This window comes from Thermobia domestica, chromosome 11 (genome assembly GCF_964235325.1).
Source record: "Thermobia domestica chromosome 11, izTheDome1.hap1.1, whole genome shotgun sequence".
Classification (NCBI taxonomy): domain Eukaryota; kingdom Metazoa; phylum Arthropoda; class Insecta; order Zygentoma; family Lepismatidae; genus Thermobia; species Thermobia domestica.
Window position 1 is genome coordinate 204,698,430 of NC_137464.1, and position 18,958 is coordinate 204,717,387.

An 18,958-nucleotide genomic window follows, 5' to 3' on the forward strand; every position below is an offset into this window, starting at 1 on the left:
TGACCTTAAGGTTATTGTCATCCTCACCGGTTTACAAGGAGGTTACACAAAGCACTGCTGCTTCTTGTGTCACTGGGATAGTCGAGCCAAAGATCAGTACACCATCACAAAATGGCCGCCAAGGAAGCAACTGGTCCCAGAGAAGATGAACGTGGCTAATAAACGTCTTCTGAATCCGGAGAAAATATTCTTACCACGCCTTCATATCAAATTATGGCTCATGAAGGTCTACGTCAAGGCCCTGGACCGGGATGGTGAAGCATTTAATCATCTCAGAAAACTATCCCCAAGACTGGTGAAAGAAGATGTTTTTACGGGGCCTCAAATCAGAGACGTTTTTAAGGATACTACATTTTCTTCTAAGCTTAATGAAGTGGAAAGTAAGGCTTGGGAGGCTTTCGAGAAGTGTACAGTAGCTTTCTAGGGAATCATAAGTCACCTGATTACAAAGACATTTTGGGCAAGTTAATTACTTCATTTCGTAGCATGGGATGTAATATGTCTCTAAAGTTATACTTCCTGCATTGCCACCTGGACTTCTTCCCTGAAATGTACAGCTTGTGGGAGGTCTCTGACGAACACGGGGAAAAGTTTTACCAGCAAATAGCTATCACGGAGAGGCGCTACAGTGGTAAATGGAGTGTGAATGTGTTGGCAGACTTCTGTTGGAATGTGACACGCGAGACACCCTGTAGTAATTACAAGAGGAGTAGGAAAACCAAGTGACACGTAAGTGTTAAACTTTAGCTTTTATGAAATTTTATCTACATAATTTATATTGATATTTAAGTTATAACGTGCAAATTATTATGAGTGTAGAATAGCATCTTTGGGCGGATATTAAAACACCCCTCCCTCCTCCCTGAAAATTGGCACGTCCTGAAGAAAAACGGGTTAAGGATTCGAACGTAGGAGCTCGAAACCTATAGGAATAACCTATTTTCGTTCGTGGGAGCGAAAAAAAGTTTCATTTTGCCGACCAGTGTTATCATTCCAACTATTATAACAGTTTCGTTTGGATTCAGGTTCGGGATGAGTTTTGCTGGTGCGTTTGCAGTTTAGTCCGTAGCTCTGGCTTACGTTTCTTGCAACTGTTAAAACGATCTGAAGTGTTATATCACGAGCATACCATACTGTTAAGTAGTAACAGAATGGAAGACGGCAGTTGTTAGCGTCAATCTGCAGGAACTCCAGTGAAAAAACCGGCAAAAAGAAATGAACTCTCCGCAGAGGAGAAAGTTCCACGTAAGCAGTTTAAAACATTTAGACCTGAATGGATGCAAGACCCGCAATTTAAAAATTGGCTGCAGTCAGTGAGGGATTGTGATCTGAAGTGCCGATGTGTAGCTTGCAATGTTGTGCTAAATTGTGGGAAAAGTCATCATCATCATAGGTATTCTGCCTTTATTGGCAGGTCACTTGCCGCCCCTGAGAAGCTTCCATGCTCCACGGTCCTCCGCTAACCTCTTCGTTTTCGCGTAACATCTTTCTGTTTTAATATCATCCATTAATTGTAGTCTCCTTCGTCCCCTCCCTTTCTTTCTCGCCACCATACCTTCTAGGACGTCCCTCATGATACAGTCTCTTCTTAGGCAACGTCCCAACCAGTTTCTCTTCCTCTTCCTAATAATATCTAAAAGTGTTCTTTTGTCACCCACCATTTCTAACACTCTCCCATTCGTTTTCCGCTCGACCCAACTAACTCTTTCCATTCTTCTTCACACCCACATTTCGAAGGCTTCCAGTCGATATTCAGCACCTTTACGTAATGTCCACGTTTCCGCCCCATACAGTAAAACACTCCACACGAAGCATTTTATGAGTCTTTTTCTCAACTCTTTATTCAAGGTCCAACAAAACAGACTTTTCTTCTTCCTAAAGGCATTTTTCGCCGTTCCTATCCTTGCTTTTATTTCACGTTCGCACTTCATGTCATTGCTAAGAATACTACCCAGGTATCGAAAACTATTCACTTGTTCTATTTTCTCCATTCCTACTTTTATATTTGACACAGACCCCTTCGTTCCAATCACCATGGCTTTTGTCTTTCTAACATTTATTTTCATCCCATATTCTTCAAAGCCCTTTCTCATTTTTTCTAACATTTTATTGATTTTCTTTTCAGATTCTGCAAGAAGCGCCATATCGTCTGCAAATCTTATGCATATAATCATTCTACCTCCTACTGAAATACCATCATCATCATGTAGGCTCTTTTTCACTATATCTACTAGATAGACATTAAATAGTGTTGGCGTGAGGCAGCATCCTTGTCGAACTCCCCTGCCAATTGCACTCTCTTCCGTCATTTCTTCCCCTATCCTCACCCTTACTTGTTGGTTCATGTATAAGTTTCTTATGAGTCTTCTATCTTTCCATTCGAACCCTATCTTCGTTAGAACTCCCAACAACAATTCCCAATTCACGCGGTCAAAAGCCTTTTCTAGATCAATGAATACAACATACACCTCTTTCCCTTTTTCTATAAATCTTTCACCAATCGCCCTTAATAATCCAATTGCATCTCTTGTGCCCTTGCCTCTTCTGAACCCGAACAGCTCCTCCTCAACATCTTTATTTGTTCTTTCATATAACCTTCTGTTCAGTATTCGGAGCAGAATTTTAGCTGAATGAGATATGAGGCTAATAGTTCTATAGTCCTCACATCTCTTTGCGTTCGATTTCTTAGCCATCGGTATCATGATCGTTTTCAGAAAGTCTTTTGGCCATTCTCCTGTTTCATATATTTCATTGCATAGTCGCAACAATTCTTTCTTTCCCTCGACTCCTATATTTTTAATGAATTCAATTGGTATGCTATCTATTCCGGTTGCCTTTCCATTCCTAATCTCGGATATATCCTTTTCAAACTTATCCCGAAGAATACTAAATCCTTTATCATCCTCGTCTACTTCATTTTCTACTTCAACATTTAGGCTACATGGTCTATCCTTACTCTCATATAAGTCTTCAACGTATTCTTTCCACCTTCCTATGACCTCATTTCTCTCGCTGACTACCTTCCCATTCTTATTTTCTACTGCCATCATAATACCCCCTTATTTCCTTCGAAATTCCATAGATTTCACCTCCTTGTACATTTCCTCATATTTCCCAACTCTTTCTAATTCTTCTATGTCCTCGCATTTTTTTTGTAAAACTCTTCCCTCGCTCTGTCTGTTTCTCTTGGTAATTCATTATTTAACTTTCTGCACATCTTTCAGCCCTCTTCTGTATCAACCTGTTTCCACATCTTCCTCTCCCTCATTTTCTGCAACATATGTTCTGTAACCCATGGTTTCTTAGAATTTTTTGTGTTCGCGGTAACCTACTGCTTCTTCAGCAGTCTGCTGTAAGCAACGTTTAATATGGTCCCACCGTGCGTTACTACCTGCGCCTGTCCTTTCCTCGTTTGAACATTTTTCTTCGAATTTTTCAACGAAAAGATTTCTTATTTGCTCGTTTTTCAACTTTTCGGTATTCAACACTTTGTTACCTACTTTTCTTCTGCCTACATTTTTCAGTTGAATATCTACTTCGGCCAGAACAAGATTATGATCAGAGAAAATATCAGCCCCGGGAAGGGTCTTCGCGTTCTTTAAGCTATTCCGATACCTGTCCTGAATCATAACATAGTCTATCTGATATCTTCCGCCGTCTATTGGTGATTTCCATGTATATCTTCTTCTCTTTTGCTGATTGAACAAAGTGTTCCCAATTACTAGTGAATTCTGTCTACAGAAATTCACCAGTCCCTCTCCTCTTTCATTTCTTTTGCCTAAACCACATTTGCCTACGATACTACCTTCCTGTTTTTCTCCCACAACTGCATTGAAATCTCCCATTAGAATTATGCATGCACCCTTCTTCTCCCTATCGATAATTTCTTCTATTTTCTCATAAGTTTCTTCTACTTCTTCAGTTGCATGCGACGTCGTCGGTGCATATGTGTGTATCACCACTAGATCCTTCGTTTTCCCTTTAAGTCTTAGCATCATAACATCATGTGGGAAAAGTGATCTTGAAAAACATTCTCGGGGACAAAAACATGCATCTAATATGAAAAGTTTTCGTTCCGTGCAGTCGTTGAAAGATTTTGTGCGAACATCAAAGCCAAACGATACATCTGAAGCCGTGAAAAGTGCGGAAATTAAAATTGCAGTATTCTTCGCTGAGCGCAACGTTGCCTTCCAGGTGGTTGGCCATCTTGTACCACTTCTGAAGGGTATGTTTCATGACTCCGGAATTGCGAAAAACATTAAATTAAGGAGGTCAAAATGTACTGCGATAGTAAAAAGTGTGTTGGCCCGGACCGAAACAGAACGGATTGCTGAAAACTTAAATAATGTCCCCTTTTCTATTCTCGTGGATGAAAGCACTGATATTTCGTGCCAAAAAATGTTGTGTTATGGCCCAATACGTTTCACCATTTAATGATCGGGTCCAAACCCAGTTACTGGAATTAGTGAAGTTGGACGCTAAAGGTTGTTCAGCAAATGCCATTTATTTCGCTTTCTATGAATGTTTTTGGGGGTAAGACATCCCACTAAAGAACATTATCGGCTTGTCGTGCGATGGTGCAAACGTGATGGTGGGTACGAACAATTCGTTTTCTTCATTGTTCAAAATGTCTGTCCGAAGTTAATAATGATGAAGTGCATTTGACACTCTGCTGCGCTAGATGCTAGTAAGGCATGCGGAAAATTACAGCGAGATCCGGAAGAATTGCTTCGCGCTATTTCTACATATATATCAAGAAGTTCGAAGCGATGCGCAATGTTGGCCGAGTTTCAGGAGCACATGAATGTTAAGATAAAGCGTATTTTGAAAGTGTTCGGAACCAGATGGTTATCCCTTCATCAGTGCGTTGTAAGACTATTGGAAAATTGGTCAGTGCTTCAAAATTACTTCCAACTAGTTGTATTCGAGGACAAACTAAAGATTTCCGAATTTATTTTAAATGAACTGAATAATTTTTATATGAAAGCATACTTCATTTTTCTAAAATATGCTCTAAATGTTTTCAACTCCTTTAGTGCACTTTTTCAATCCCGGAAGGTTTTGATTCCATTTCTTCCAGAATACTCAAGATTATTTCGAACACTAGGCCAAAATTTTTTGCAAGCTGAATTAGTACACAAATATAACATACATGTTTCAAACCCAAGAGATCTTCTGCCGTTAGATGAAGTATTTCTTTGGCAAGAATGCGAAGATTTTTTGCTTGAATTATCTGAAGAAGGTGTGAAAGGTATTAGGCTTCGCTGTCTTGATTTTTATATTGAGGCTGCAACAGAGATTCAAGAACAGCTTCCACGTGACTCGCCACTGTTTAATGAAATGGATTTTTTGAGCGCGGATGTAGTTCTCGAATGAAAAAAGCCAATAGATATTGGGCATCTTCGAAGTCATTTTTCTGAATACCTTGATGGTAACGATTTGATTGCAGAATGAAGGCGCCTCCGGCATGAATTAAACGATGATGAAAAAAGCGCTCTAAAGGATAAACCAATAGACGAAATGTGGTTTCATGTTTCCCAAATCAAAAATTTTGAAGGCAATTTACAATTTGCAAACCTCATAAAGTTGGCATCATTAGTATTAACATTGCCTCACTCAAATGCGGAAGCTGAGCGTGTGTTCAGCATTGTAACAGACATAAAATGTAAAAAAAAAGGAACAAGCTAAGCTCTGAAGTCATGAACGCAGTAGCCGTAGTACGTTCTTGTTTCGAAGCTAATGGTATTGATTGTTCCTCTTTCAAAGTAACAGCATAGCATAGAAGAATTGATGTTTTTTCCAACCAGAAAATTGATTGTGAAGAGGATTAATCGATGTAAGAGAAGAAAATCTGCGTGTCGTGAATGCAAATATTTATATATGGGCGAATACTGGGTCATTAGTGTATGCGTGTTTGTGTAAGTTTACAAATTTTCTGGTGACTGTGCGCACAGGATTATAAATTCTTAAGAATTCCGCATCTCTAAACTTTGCTTTAATTTGTATTGTGCTTACGAATATTCCTCGTGTACAGCCAAAGACAGTAGCAGCTACAGTTTTCTTTGTAACTGTTCGTATACGTTTCAGTAAATATGGGAGTGCTGTTCTTAAGTAAGTACCAAATATATACTTAATATTTTCTTTGTACCTTAGGTTACATTAATATTAAAATCTATCATGATATCTAGGATAAAAATTAAATTTACATAATATTTATTTTATATTTTTTTATGGTTTATTTAGTTTGTCCGTCCTGACCGAGGTATTTATAGGGTTTTTTCTCAGTCACACCAGGCAAATGCAGAGGTTGCACCTTTAACATAGGTCCTGACCTACAATTTTCCATATCCTTTCCCCTCCTCTATCGCGACGCCTTAGATACCTAAACAACAAATCAAGTTCAAATTCTGCTTAAGCTCAAAGGAAGGCTGTCAGGTATCTGCTTGTATGTGGTTATGAGATTGGGGTGAGGGGGTGGAATCGAAAACGATTAAAAATACGTTTACTAAATACAGTACTTGAACATTTTGGATGAAGGGAAATTTGTCTGGAAAAGGGAAATTCTGAAGCTTATGAAGAAAAAACGGCTCTGAAGGAATTGGCATCACTGGTTCGTTATTTATCTGCTTACTTCAAAGCTGTTTTCCTTAATAAATTTGTCTAAATGTAAGTAGGATCATGCGTTTTTGTGTCTTTATATGAACAACGATTTTTAAAAATACAAAACATGATCAATTAACACGACTTAGTTTTTTTATTTCTTGCGTTGGAAGATATGCAAAGCTTATTTAATAGAAATAGCGCTTTGGCTACTTTCAAACAACTATTCTGCTCTACCGATTGAGCACATGTTTGATCAATAACTATCAAATCTGCATAATAATAAAATGATATAAAGAAGAAAAATATTTATATTCTAAAACAGCATGATTTCTGATTATATTTCAGATAAAGATACAAGTACGAAAATTCGATTCGTTATACTGAAAGCACAAAATTCGTTACAATGTAAATCATTAACTCACATAAAACAGGAAAGCGGACCTGAAAAGTACAGTATGTTTATAAAGATGTCACTCCGTTATAAAAAAAATATCAAGTAATAGTAGATGTAATGTAGTTTAACACACTTTGCTACATAGATGGTACTTATAGAAAGATGGTAAATAAACTAAATACTGTTTTTCTTATTGGAAGTGAACGACATGATTTTAAGCGTTACGAAAGTGACTATTTCCTTAAGTTTTCTCGAAAATTTCTCATGAGAGTTTATTCAAGTACGTTACTTTGTTCGGTTACGTGTACGATGCATCGTCATATCTTAGGATGATGTTTTAGTTGAACAGAAATTAAAATTTAAAATGTTCATTATAATTTTAGGCTATGTATCATTAACCATATTTCGTACTGTCATCTTCTGAGTGTCATTAGTAATTAAGTGTTTAATAAGAATATATTTCAGTTTTGCCGGAATAAGTTTTCCTACAGTATCACTTTTTAGGTTTTCAAAGAAGTATTAGTATTTCTCAATTTTTCTTGTAAACTACTCATAATGTTCTTCAATCACGCATATAATTAACTTCAGCATGATAAAATCTATAGATTATCACAGTGTTTCTCAACATTTTTTTTTGTTTTGGGCCCACTAAACTTCGTTTCAAACTTTCGCAAAAAAAGGCAAAAGACAAAAATACGTACATTTTTTCAAAATTGTACACTGTACAACGACTATGAGCTACAAATCTCACAAGAAAATTACGTAAGATTCTTGAATAGAATCACATTAACATAAAATAAACTTATGACTCTTAAGCAGGAATATGAGAAAGAAATATTACCAACAGAAATATAAGAAGACATCAAACTTAAAACTAGTGACATATTTGTTCCTGGCGATTTGTATATACAAAGCATATCTATGTGTGGATAAATGCTTCACAGACACACCCTCGTGTCCAGTGTTTTTTTTTTTTTTTAACAAAAATTAACAGCATAAAAAGAAAACTTTCCAGTTTTAAGCTAGGAAGACAAGTATGAAATCAAGTCGATTGGTGATAATTTTTTAAAATTTTCTTCTAAAGAATTTTTTTAGAAGATAAAAAAGGCTCGCGACACAAATGTGTCGCTACACAGTGGTTGAGAAACGCTGGATTGGTATATGTCTAATATGTTTGGTCCAAAGTTTTCCCGTTAAACGCATAATATTGTAGACTGTACAATAAATTAAAACAAAAAAGACTATTAAACAAATTATAATCTTTGACACCAAAACACAACTCAACCCATAGTTTTTTTTTCCATAATTTTACTTCGGTTATCGAATTAGCATAATCCGCAATGCAATTCTTAGAAGTGCTTCGTTTTTATTCTCTTTTCAAAGCTTATATACATAGTTCATTAAAAAAGACTGCTGTTTCAATAAAGTTCGAGTGCCAGAGAAGTCTATGTAACAAAAATTCCTTTTCTTTCATCAGAGTCTACCTTCATCCACAGTCGCAGTGACAGTATTAGGTCTTTATTTTGAAAGACAATTAATAACGCTGAAGTGTCATTATCATACGTTCTTTCGGCACGGAAGATTGGAGTTTAGTTATTGGTGGGAGGTCCAGAGGCGGATTTTGGAGGTAAAAGCTGGGGGTGGGGCAACCAGAATCCAGATTATGAAAGGTATATCATAATTACCTACCATACTATAAATTTTATATTATACTATACATTTTTGGAAAAATATGCAAGTAATAGCTTCAATTATATTTGTCACTCAAAAAATTGGAGCCTAGGACCCCCATCCCCATTCTAGATCATCCCCATTCTAGATTGGTTTGGATCTAAAATTAAACTATAAATAGAGTTGCCATTCGTCCCAGAAAATCCGGGACCGTCAGGGAATCGAGATCTGCGTCCCACCGTCCCTGATTTCAGTGAAGAAGGAAGAAAGGGTATATTATAGTTGGCTTTTACCACAAGATTAGATATATATAGTTATCTCTTAAGAGAAGTAAAGTAGAAAAATCAACAAAAGAAGTTCTTTGAAGACAACAAAAGCCGCCAGGACATATTGCTAATGAATTAACCGTTCAATGAAGAGACAAAACGTGTGAAACGGAACATTATACTTTGAATGAGTTAAAAGAGAGTTGGAAAGCCACGAAACTTAACAGATCATGATAAATTAGGAAAAAAAAAATATTTCCAGGGGAGGGGGAGTAAATCATCAGTTTACTTTTGCTTAGCTAGGGAGGAAAAGGTCTACTAAAATGACTAAAACTGTGATTACGTAAAACTTGAACAACTCTATCTAATGGAAGAAAGTAAATTAGTATATAACACTTCTTTTCATTTTAAAGATTTGAAAGATTAGCGTAAGTTAGTACCGTTCCGGATTTCGAAATACGGCAACCTTACCTATAAATCTACTACCTGTTGAAAATGGCCACGAAACCGAAAATCAACAAACTAAACATACATTATTTAGGAACTTGAAGTCTTCTCATTTTATGAAGGTCACATTAAAATTTAGCGGAAACATACTCCAGTGTTTTCGATAACAAATTTTTCAGAGGAGGAAAAGGGGATAATTCCTATAGTTTTAAATCCGCATTCAAATTAGCATTGTTTTCTTTTAATTGTCACGGGAAAATGACCGAAACGTTTAAAACGAATATTTTAATACGATTCAGCTCTTACTAGGACAGAAAATACGTTCAGGTAGTAACAACTAACATCACAAAATTTGGAATCACTAAACAGAATTGTCAACTAGCACAAAAACAACACATTTAAAATAAATCAATCAGCAATTTACTGTATTTTCAACCTATGTATACCCAATTGTAACAAGAACTTTTTAACACTAGTTCTCCACCCCGTGGGAGAAAGTATATCAACAACATACAATTAAAAAAAAAAGAAAATCATTGTTCAGTATTTCACGAAAATCAAACAAAAGTGAATCGAATGAAAGATGTACAAATTTCCCAGCTGTCGCTTTAATGCTTATTCTTTTTATTCACACATTCCTAATAGCTTAAGGTCATTTATTGTCAGTGAAAAATACCCGCTTTCAATCCCAGCAACAACCGTTATTCTGTAGGCGGCACAGAATAATGCTGTCAATTCCACATTAGCCACGTTAAAAGTCGATAATTTTATGTCCGTTGCAGGTTCTGTCGATAGATGTTTGTACCTTTCTCGCCTGCAGAAACAGTACTTTAGAATTAACTGAGAATAGTAATTAAAATGTATTTTACGTGCATGAATTTTACACAAAACCCATTCAGATTGAAAATAGTCCATCATGCTGGTGTAATGCTCGCGTCTTTGTTGCGCGGAGTCCCGGACCCGATGACATTTGTCCATTTTCACTGGCAGAATTTGGCAAAGTGCGGCGCTACGCAATTTATAGTTGATAGCCCCTCAACAGCTAATGCATCCACCTCATGATAAGCTGTTAACTAATGAAATTGTCCCAGTGTAATTTTGACAGTTTTGCTTTAAACATTAGACTGTTCTACAGTACATTTACTTTTAAATATATAAATGTGTTATGGATTCAGCGTAGATAAAGTTTTTTGGGTTAGGACTAGGAATTATATATCTATGCTTTGACTATCTATTACCATGTTAACTCGACACGTATGGGGAATAAGTTCCCTCGTAGTATTGGAGAAAGAAGGAAGCTAGGCACTGGTATGTACCATCCCAGCATTTGCCTGGTGTGAATGAAGAAATGCCAGGAAAACTTCACTCAGTATGACTCGCCTGGATACGCTTTTACAGTTTTTTTGGACCGAATCTTCCCACCGGGAATGTAACCCGGCACCGCTAGCACCAAAAACGAGAACGTTTAGCGACTGAAATGTGTTCAGTGTAAACTATGAAATTGTGTTGCCATAGAATGTAGCTTTGTTATTTTAGAGAAACAACGACATATACCAAACCAAACGAAACGTAATAATTAGAAAAATAATTTTCCTAACATTTTTTTGTTTTGCGCTCTCTCTGACCTCTGAGGCTCTAGTCAGTTTGCCTTGTTTGAATTATGGAAAATCGAAGCTGTACGTCTTTGTACGCCAATCTAGAACAAATACAACCGGTATTGCTTTCAAATTACACGTAAGTAGTCCTGTTGAAAAAAGATAACTGAGTGTTAGAGATAGTTTATTTTCGTGAACGAGAAAGCGAAAAGTAATATAATATTAGTCAACTTCAATTGTTAACGATAAGTTCTCTTTGCTGATCTGGTAGCTAGCAGGTGGTTTTGATAAGCATAGTCTCAGGTTGGCCAACGGGGGAGCGCTGGATACATAAGTAATTTTGTATTACCTCTTAAACTTTAGGTCTACGTCTAATGAAGCCTCGCTGCTGAAATTGAACGAAACACTTCATGAACAAATAATAATAGGCAATAAGTTATAATCTACTCGGAAAATATTTGCTTAAATAATTTCGTGAAAGGGGCTCGGTTCATGACAAGCATGTAAAGCACGGCCAACAAGAGATGGTCTCTGACATTTCTTACCATATGCGGTGGGACATTGCAGCCCTTGCTTTGATACCAGTGTTACCAAGTACGATCACTCTGTCTTATACCATTAATTAAATTGCCACTACAGTTGCACCGAAGAAAACCTTTTATAGTGCATGTGTCCTTTTATTTTTGTTATAGTGATTTTTATAGAGACAGTGGTCGCACTGTCATCAATCTTTTCAGAAAAATTAAAAGAAATGTAAAACATATGAATATTCCTAGATAAAAAAAAAACTTATTCCCAATCTGACCGTTAAGGACGAGAACTGTAGGTCTTATTCTATTTAATCTCGCTGTTGACAGAGAATGCAAATACAAATCGTGTAATCAATTGCAATTTTTATAGTGATTGATTTACCAAAAATCCGTAAAAAATTTACCCTGTCTGTTTGAGTATTCGTCCGTCCGAGCGACAAGGAGTCTCAATAACTATTTGATGAATCACCTTCAAATTGTGGTCAGTATATACAGAGTAAAATGTTAGGAATGGAATCCTTTGACGGAGATATTTAAACCGGAAATGGTAGAGTTTAGCCATTTCCGGTTTTACATTAATCACTATATTGCAAGAATGATAATAATCCTAAATGGCAAGAAACTGTGTTTTGCAGTCATTTAAACGCCCCAAGAATTTAATCTTTAATCGTCTACTAAAACCGAATATAGTACATATCCCCTATAACTTCAGGTTTCAATATTAATCTAAATAGAGCTGATGACGTATAAAGGGGGTGATATGTTTATGTACTGTACTATAAATTACACATATCACATCCACAGCTAATGAACTCTATGATTAAACCCATTTTACTGATTCACCCAGATATCATGGAGGAACGAGAAATAATACTTAACGAATATTTTAGATGTTACTTGCTTCAATCCTTATCCAAAAGTACATGCGTTAATATGATAAATATAACATGTTAATATCATATGTTAATATAATGATATAATACTTAAAGGTTAGTACAATGTATTACTTATCTTAACTTCTTTCTGCAGTAATTGTTGCTTGCTTGCTAGCTAAACCACATGGTTGTTTGCTAAACCATCATACTTTGTCTTCCGTCACACATAAACTGAGTAGCAGTCTAAAACACTGTTAAGAACATGTAAATCTTGTATATTAATTAATACGAGTGTTTTTCCTAAACACCATGAATAAATATGCCTTTCTAAAACTATGAATGAATATGCTTGCCTAGTTGCACTTCACAGCACATTGTCGAATGCACAAACACAACTTGAATAGAACACTGAAGGCACTGTTGCCAGCCTATGCAAACACAACTCACTAAAACTCACTAAAAATCACTAAAACCACTAAACTATATACAAAAAATGAAACTAATATGAATAAAAATAATGCACATATGCAAGCTTATCCATCCTCCCCCTCCTTGATTGGACACAATCTATTAATACTCTAGGGGCAAATGAATTAATTTAGCAACACTGCGCCGAAAAATGTCACTTTTACACTTCACAGTTGCACTCGCACTAAATTATCACTGCCCGGATGAACTTCTTCAATCGCACGTAACTTCCACACTTGAGGAGGAACACTGTCTTCTTTTAACCATGCCCGGTTGTAGCCTGAGGTGACTTCCATTTTCTTCTTTGTTGAAACTGGTTGAGGTAATCCCTTGACCAACGTTTCTAAATATGCTGCTTCATTTGTTGAATCCGTTGCCATCTTCTTAGTCTGTGGATAGGTACGTCCAGTAAATCTGGTTCCGGAAGACTGAGAAGTGTAGCTCCCATCAAAAAATGTCCTCGACTGAGATACATTGGATCTGTAGGATCGTTGGAAATGGCTGTCAATGGTCTTGAATTTAGAATTGCTTCAATTTGAATAAGTAACGTGTTCAACTCTTCGTATGTCAGACTTGCTGTTCCTGCTACACGCCGTAGGTGGTACTTCATGGATTTTATTGAAATTTTCCATGACCCCATGTGAGGAGATCTTGCAGGAATGAATTTCCTTTCTAAACCTTCTTGAGCTGAGTATTCCAGGATGTCCTTTCTGTTAGTCTTGGATTTAAAAAGTTGTTGCAATTCTTGATTGGCGCCAACAAAGTTTGAACTATTGTCGCTACAGATAGATAAGCATTTTCCTCGCCTAGCAACAAATCTCTTCAATGCTGCGATGAAAACTTGAGAAGTTAAGTCTGAAACTATTTCTATGTGAACTGCTCTAGTGGCTAAACAGATGAACAACGCTGCATAGATTTTCATTTGAATTTTGCTGCGAATTGTGGGCTTGACTTAAAAGAATCCTGCATAGTCCACTCCCACGTGTACAAATGGCCTTGCTTCATTTACTCTCTCCTTGAGTAAGTGTCCCATTAACTGAGATGAACTTGTTGACCTCCACTTGAAACAAACCAAACAATTGTGTACTATTGCCTTGACCATCTTTTAGCTCTTGGAATCCAATATCTGGTACGCAAAGATGCAATAAGAGGCTGTGGTCCTGCATGAAGCAACCGTTTATGTTCTTCTTTGACTATCAGGTGGGTGAAATGATGTCCTGCAGGTAGGATGAATTGATACCGGTACTTGTTGTCGTACTTCAAGTTTTAATGTTCCAATTTTCCTCCTATTCTTAGCATTCCTTCCGTGTCGAGAAATGGAAAAAGATCCTTGATTGGGCTCTTTGTTGAAACTTCCATTTGTTGCTGCAAGTTCAATATTTCTTACTGATAGGTAGTATGTTGTACTATCTTGATACATCTGTGTAACGCTAAACGACGTTCTGAAGCGTCAAGACTATCGGTTTTCTTTCTGATTTCTTGGAAAGACAATTATGTTTGAACTGCAAACAATATGCTACTACTCTCAACATTTTGTTTAACGATGAATACCTTTTCATAAAGCTTATTTCATGAACTGCCACCAAACTTATCATGGCCTTCTTCTCTTCTGGAATACTAGCTGGTTCATTTTGTTCTTGACATGGCCATTCTGCTGTGTGAAGGAACTCTGGAACATGCCACCACTCTCGAGACTGAATAAGAGTGTTGGGATCCGCTCCTCGACTAATTATGTCTGCCGCATTTTCTTTACTTAGCACGTGGTGCCATTGATTGATTGATGTGATTCTCTGAATTGGAGTCACGCTGTTGGATACAAATGTCTTCCAACGATTGGGAGGTGATTTGATCCATGAAAAAAACTATCTTCGAGTCTGTCCACAGGTCTATACCACTGACCTCTATATTCAATATGGATGTTTTGTTTATTAGCTTTGAAAGTAACAGTGCTCCACATAATTTTAATCTAGGCAAAGTTTGCTTCTTCAGTGGTGCAATCTTCGACTTTGAACAAAGTAAATTGACTTCAATGTTTTCTTGATCGTCTGTAGCCCTGATATACACTACTGCTCGAAAATTTTCTTCACTTGCATCGCAGAAACCATGTAATTGAATTTTTTTAACGTTCTCCGAAGACATTACGTTTCTTGTAAATTGTATCTTCGCCATCGCAGGTAACCAAGACATTAATTGATTCCACTCAACTTGTAGGACTGTGTCTAATGGGTCATTCCAATCCATTCCTGTCTTCCACAACTTCTGTAAGAAATTCTTGTATTTGATGACAATTAGAGCGATTAGACCTAATGGATCGAAGATAGATGACACTATGCTGACAACTTGCCTTTCTGTCATTGCAACATTACTTTCTACTGCAGTTCTGTATTTACAAATTTTGTTCGAAATTATAAGTTTGTCTGTTAATGGAATCCATGCTATTCCTAAAGTCTTAACACCGTCTTGCTGACCAAGTATGATTGGCTGTTGTTTTTCCCTGAAGTCTTCGGGAACTCCTTGAAGTACTTCTTCTTTGTTAGAACTCCATTTACAAAGCTTGAAATCTGCTCCGCTTAAAATATTAATAAGATCCTTCTGTAGTTCTAAAGCCATGTCAAGAATTAGAACTTTAGTCAAAATTTTGTTTCCTCTGCAATTAGGTTCGGTTACATTACCGGTGGACGCGAATTTAACATCACCTTTTACATTGGGATTACATTTTAATCTCACATGGATGTTTCAAATTTGGTTTCGATTTAGCTTAGTATGGTTCAGGTGAGTACGATGTTGCACCATTGATAGATTTTCAAACTTTTGCAATTTTGAATTTCACGAATACCAGAATGAACCAGGGTCGGGTACTTATCATTGAACAGTTCATTCTCTAGACGAAGATGATCATAACTTTTCACATATTGATACATACTAAAATCTTCGTTACACACAGCATCAGTAAGGCAATCAAAAACATTCGAATGAAGAGAGAAGTCGGGATAATCTGATTCAATCAATACTGCAGTATGTTTTAGTGAACACTCAGCAAAATTAATCCATATATTTAAATCAGTGATGTCATACTTCTTCGTAGATGCAAATTCAGGATCTATATTCTCCATAGTTTCTGTTGAAGGTTCAGGTTCAATTATTAGGGTATCATTAACTACAGTTACTACCACTTCAATGGAAATTTGCATCTCAGTGAATCTACGTATAATTCGTTCCATTTTAAGGTCGCTTTGTTCAATTCGTAGATTCATCTGGTCGATTTTATTATCGAGTTATTTCATCTATTCACCAAGATCTTACTTTAATTGTCCCATCTCTTGATCGATTTTACTGTCGAGTTGTTTTATTTGTTCGGTTTGTTTATCCATTTCGTCAACAATTCGTTCCATTTGTTGATTCATTTGATCACCAAAATCTTGCTTCAATTGCTCAATGAGATCTGATGAGATTAGAAAAGTTCATTTCCTTGTTACCATTTGATTCTATTGCATTTCCAATGTCAGGACGACTCATTTTGATATTTCTGAAAATTTTTGTAACACTCCTTAATAAAGTATACTCCGTTTTGATATTTCCTTTAACAAAATCACTAAGTAGCCTTAAAGTGAATCTGCACACATGGAATTTATTATTTAGGAGATTGTCTACTTAACTTCATACGAATCTTCTAAGGTCCTGGCGGCAAACCACCAAATTATATAAAACAAAATCACAGTTCATCTATTTATATATATGTATAACTAAGGCTACTGATTTTCATCTAAAAAACATTTACACACATCATGATATTACCTTTTATTGTAAGATGTGACACATTAAACATTTTACACACCTTAAAAATTGTACACATAGTGTTCACAAGATGGGCCCGCAATTATGTATAATTTATTTTGTGTTGCTGTAACAACCAACTTCACATCGTCGAATTACTATGTTAACAAAATAGCAACGTATAACAACTGAAAGAGAAATTACATCTATATCCTTTTTCTCATATTCTTCTTTTTCCTTTCTTAAACAGCTTGTGCATATTTTAAAAGTGAATTCTGCCCACAAATACAAATAGGGATTGAAATACAAGTATTGTTATAAATATCTTGATGTGCTTTCTTACATTGTATAGCATGTTAACATTCAAATAGTAACTTTAGTCCTACTATGTAACTAAACAAGTAATGTATGCACACTATTCTATGATAACATGACTTAGTTACTTAAAGTCGTAATTTTCTTCAAGTGAATTAAATAGCATTAATATCGTTTGATAAGCTACTTGCTTTTCTTCTGCACTTATGGGTTTGCCTTGTTTATGTTTAAAAGAATAACTCGGAGCAGCAGATAACCTGCTGGCTCCCTTGGGCGACATCTTATATTGCGGCGCACGTTTCGTGTAGTTTGTCATTTGTTGTAACCGCTTTGTCTTAAAATTTTGATTTTGGTTCAAGATTTCGATCTCATATAGAGACATACTATGAGTCGGCACTAAATGTTCTTATTATGCCTTAACAAGACAATAAATACCATAATACATTACATTTGTTGTGTACTATTTGCTTAAGGAAGAATCAACTGTTATTAGTCTCAGTCTCAGTGTTGCTAACTCACAATGATTTTTCATCTTTCGATGAATCGTCAAACAGTAGTCACTTCAGGAGAATGGGTGGAATGTTATTTATATCACCAAAAAAAAAAAAAAAAAAAAAAAGAAATCAGTGGTACTTGCTATTCTTATTGAAGATATGAAGATCCTTATAGTATTTCCGATCATTGTTTAACCTTTCATTAGAGATGAGGAAATGTACAAATTTAAAAAATGGAAAGAGAGAGAAGTTAAAAAGGATAAAAACTATCTTACTGATTCATTAGAAACTAGTATACTATGAGGTTAATTATTTCGGTAATAGTTCGTATATCGCCTTTTTAAAATGTGATCAACTTAAATGGCCATTTAAGGGATGCAAAAATTGAATGTTCGGCGTCAAGACCGTCAAAAAGGAATCTTCAAGATTTAACAATTTTATAATATTATAAAGGGTTCGTGACTTTTGAGTTTTCTTCTTCTGCAGAGAAACTAAAAGGAAGTAAAATTGTTAAATTGTGCTAAATTGTTAAATGTTAAATTGTGTGCTTCTTTATTCCTCTGTAGAACCTAAATTTTTCCTTGGAATTCGAAGAATAAGGTGTCGATAGTCTTCATATTCTCATGACTGATATTTGTTTATGGCCTCACATTTTCTGTTAGATATCAAATGAAGGGATAAGTCGCAAAGATTCAAAATATAATTTATAGGTATTTTATTACATATAACAAAAGAAATAAAATAATTCTCTATTCAATAAATAAGTAAACTCAGATATATTTTCAACTTCTTGAAAAAGAAATAATTGTTGCAAATACTCGTTCGCCTGTAACGGAAAAGTACAAGGAGCTTAATATTTTAAATGGAAACGGTAAGTACAAGTATACACGTTTATATATCTGATAATGAATTCCTTTGTGGCTATATGGTTCTTGTACGTATCCTTCGGTGCGGCAGACCTAGGTTCGATTTCCAGAGAGAGTTCATGTAGGTCGGATGAATCGTTAGGCTGTAGGTCCACGTCTCAAAGAGCCTCGTTATTGAAAAGGACGATAAATTTAATCCATCCATCCACCATAGATCTGCTAATTGAGCCAGTAAGTCAACATTTAAGTGGCTCTAAATCCTAACATTTTATATTGGTTTGCAGTTAAAAGAACATTAGGATTGGGAATAGTAAGGTTTAGTTGTAATTTACACTCGTAGAAGAAATTTAACGTATAGTTCTGCCTTTCTTCCTCCTAGAGCGTGTCTACGTTTACACACTAATTCCAAGATTCAGGAGAGCTGAGGCTTACTCAAAGGAGGTTTCGGGACTTTAATTATTCTTGAGCAAGATATTATGCAGAAATAAACGATTACCATACTGAGTTACGTATACGCACACTTGAAATTGTAAGAACTTGGAAGATTGAACCCCTTTCTCTTGAGAAATTCTATACGCCACTACAAGTGATATAAAATAGCCCCTCATTCTCCTATTTCATTTTTAATCTCATGGTTTTCCCTCTTCAGTTTTCTTAATT

General features: G+C 35.9%; 1 protein-coding gene across 1 annotated transcript; it reads right to left on the reverse strand.

The window, feature by feature from the left end:
- Nucleotides 1-13,192: 13,192 nt before the first annotated feature.
- Nucleotides 13,193-13,771, reverse strand: LOC145665429 (uncharacterized). Its single transcript, XM_081732736.1, has one exon. It carries the CDS (start codon nt 13,769-13,771, stop codon nt 13,193-13,195), a length of 579 nt encoding a protein of 192 aa, XP_081588862.1.
- Nucleotides 13,772-18,958: the final 5,187 nt, after the last annotated feature.

Excerpts from the sequence above, each read along its gene's own strand:
- LOC145665429 (XM_081732736.1), bottom strand. The coding sequence starts at position 13,771 with ATGAAAATCTATGCAGCGTTGTTCATCTGTTTAGCCACTAGAGCAGTT.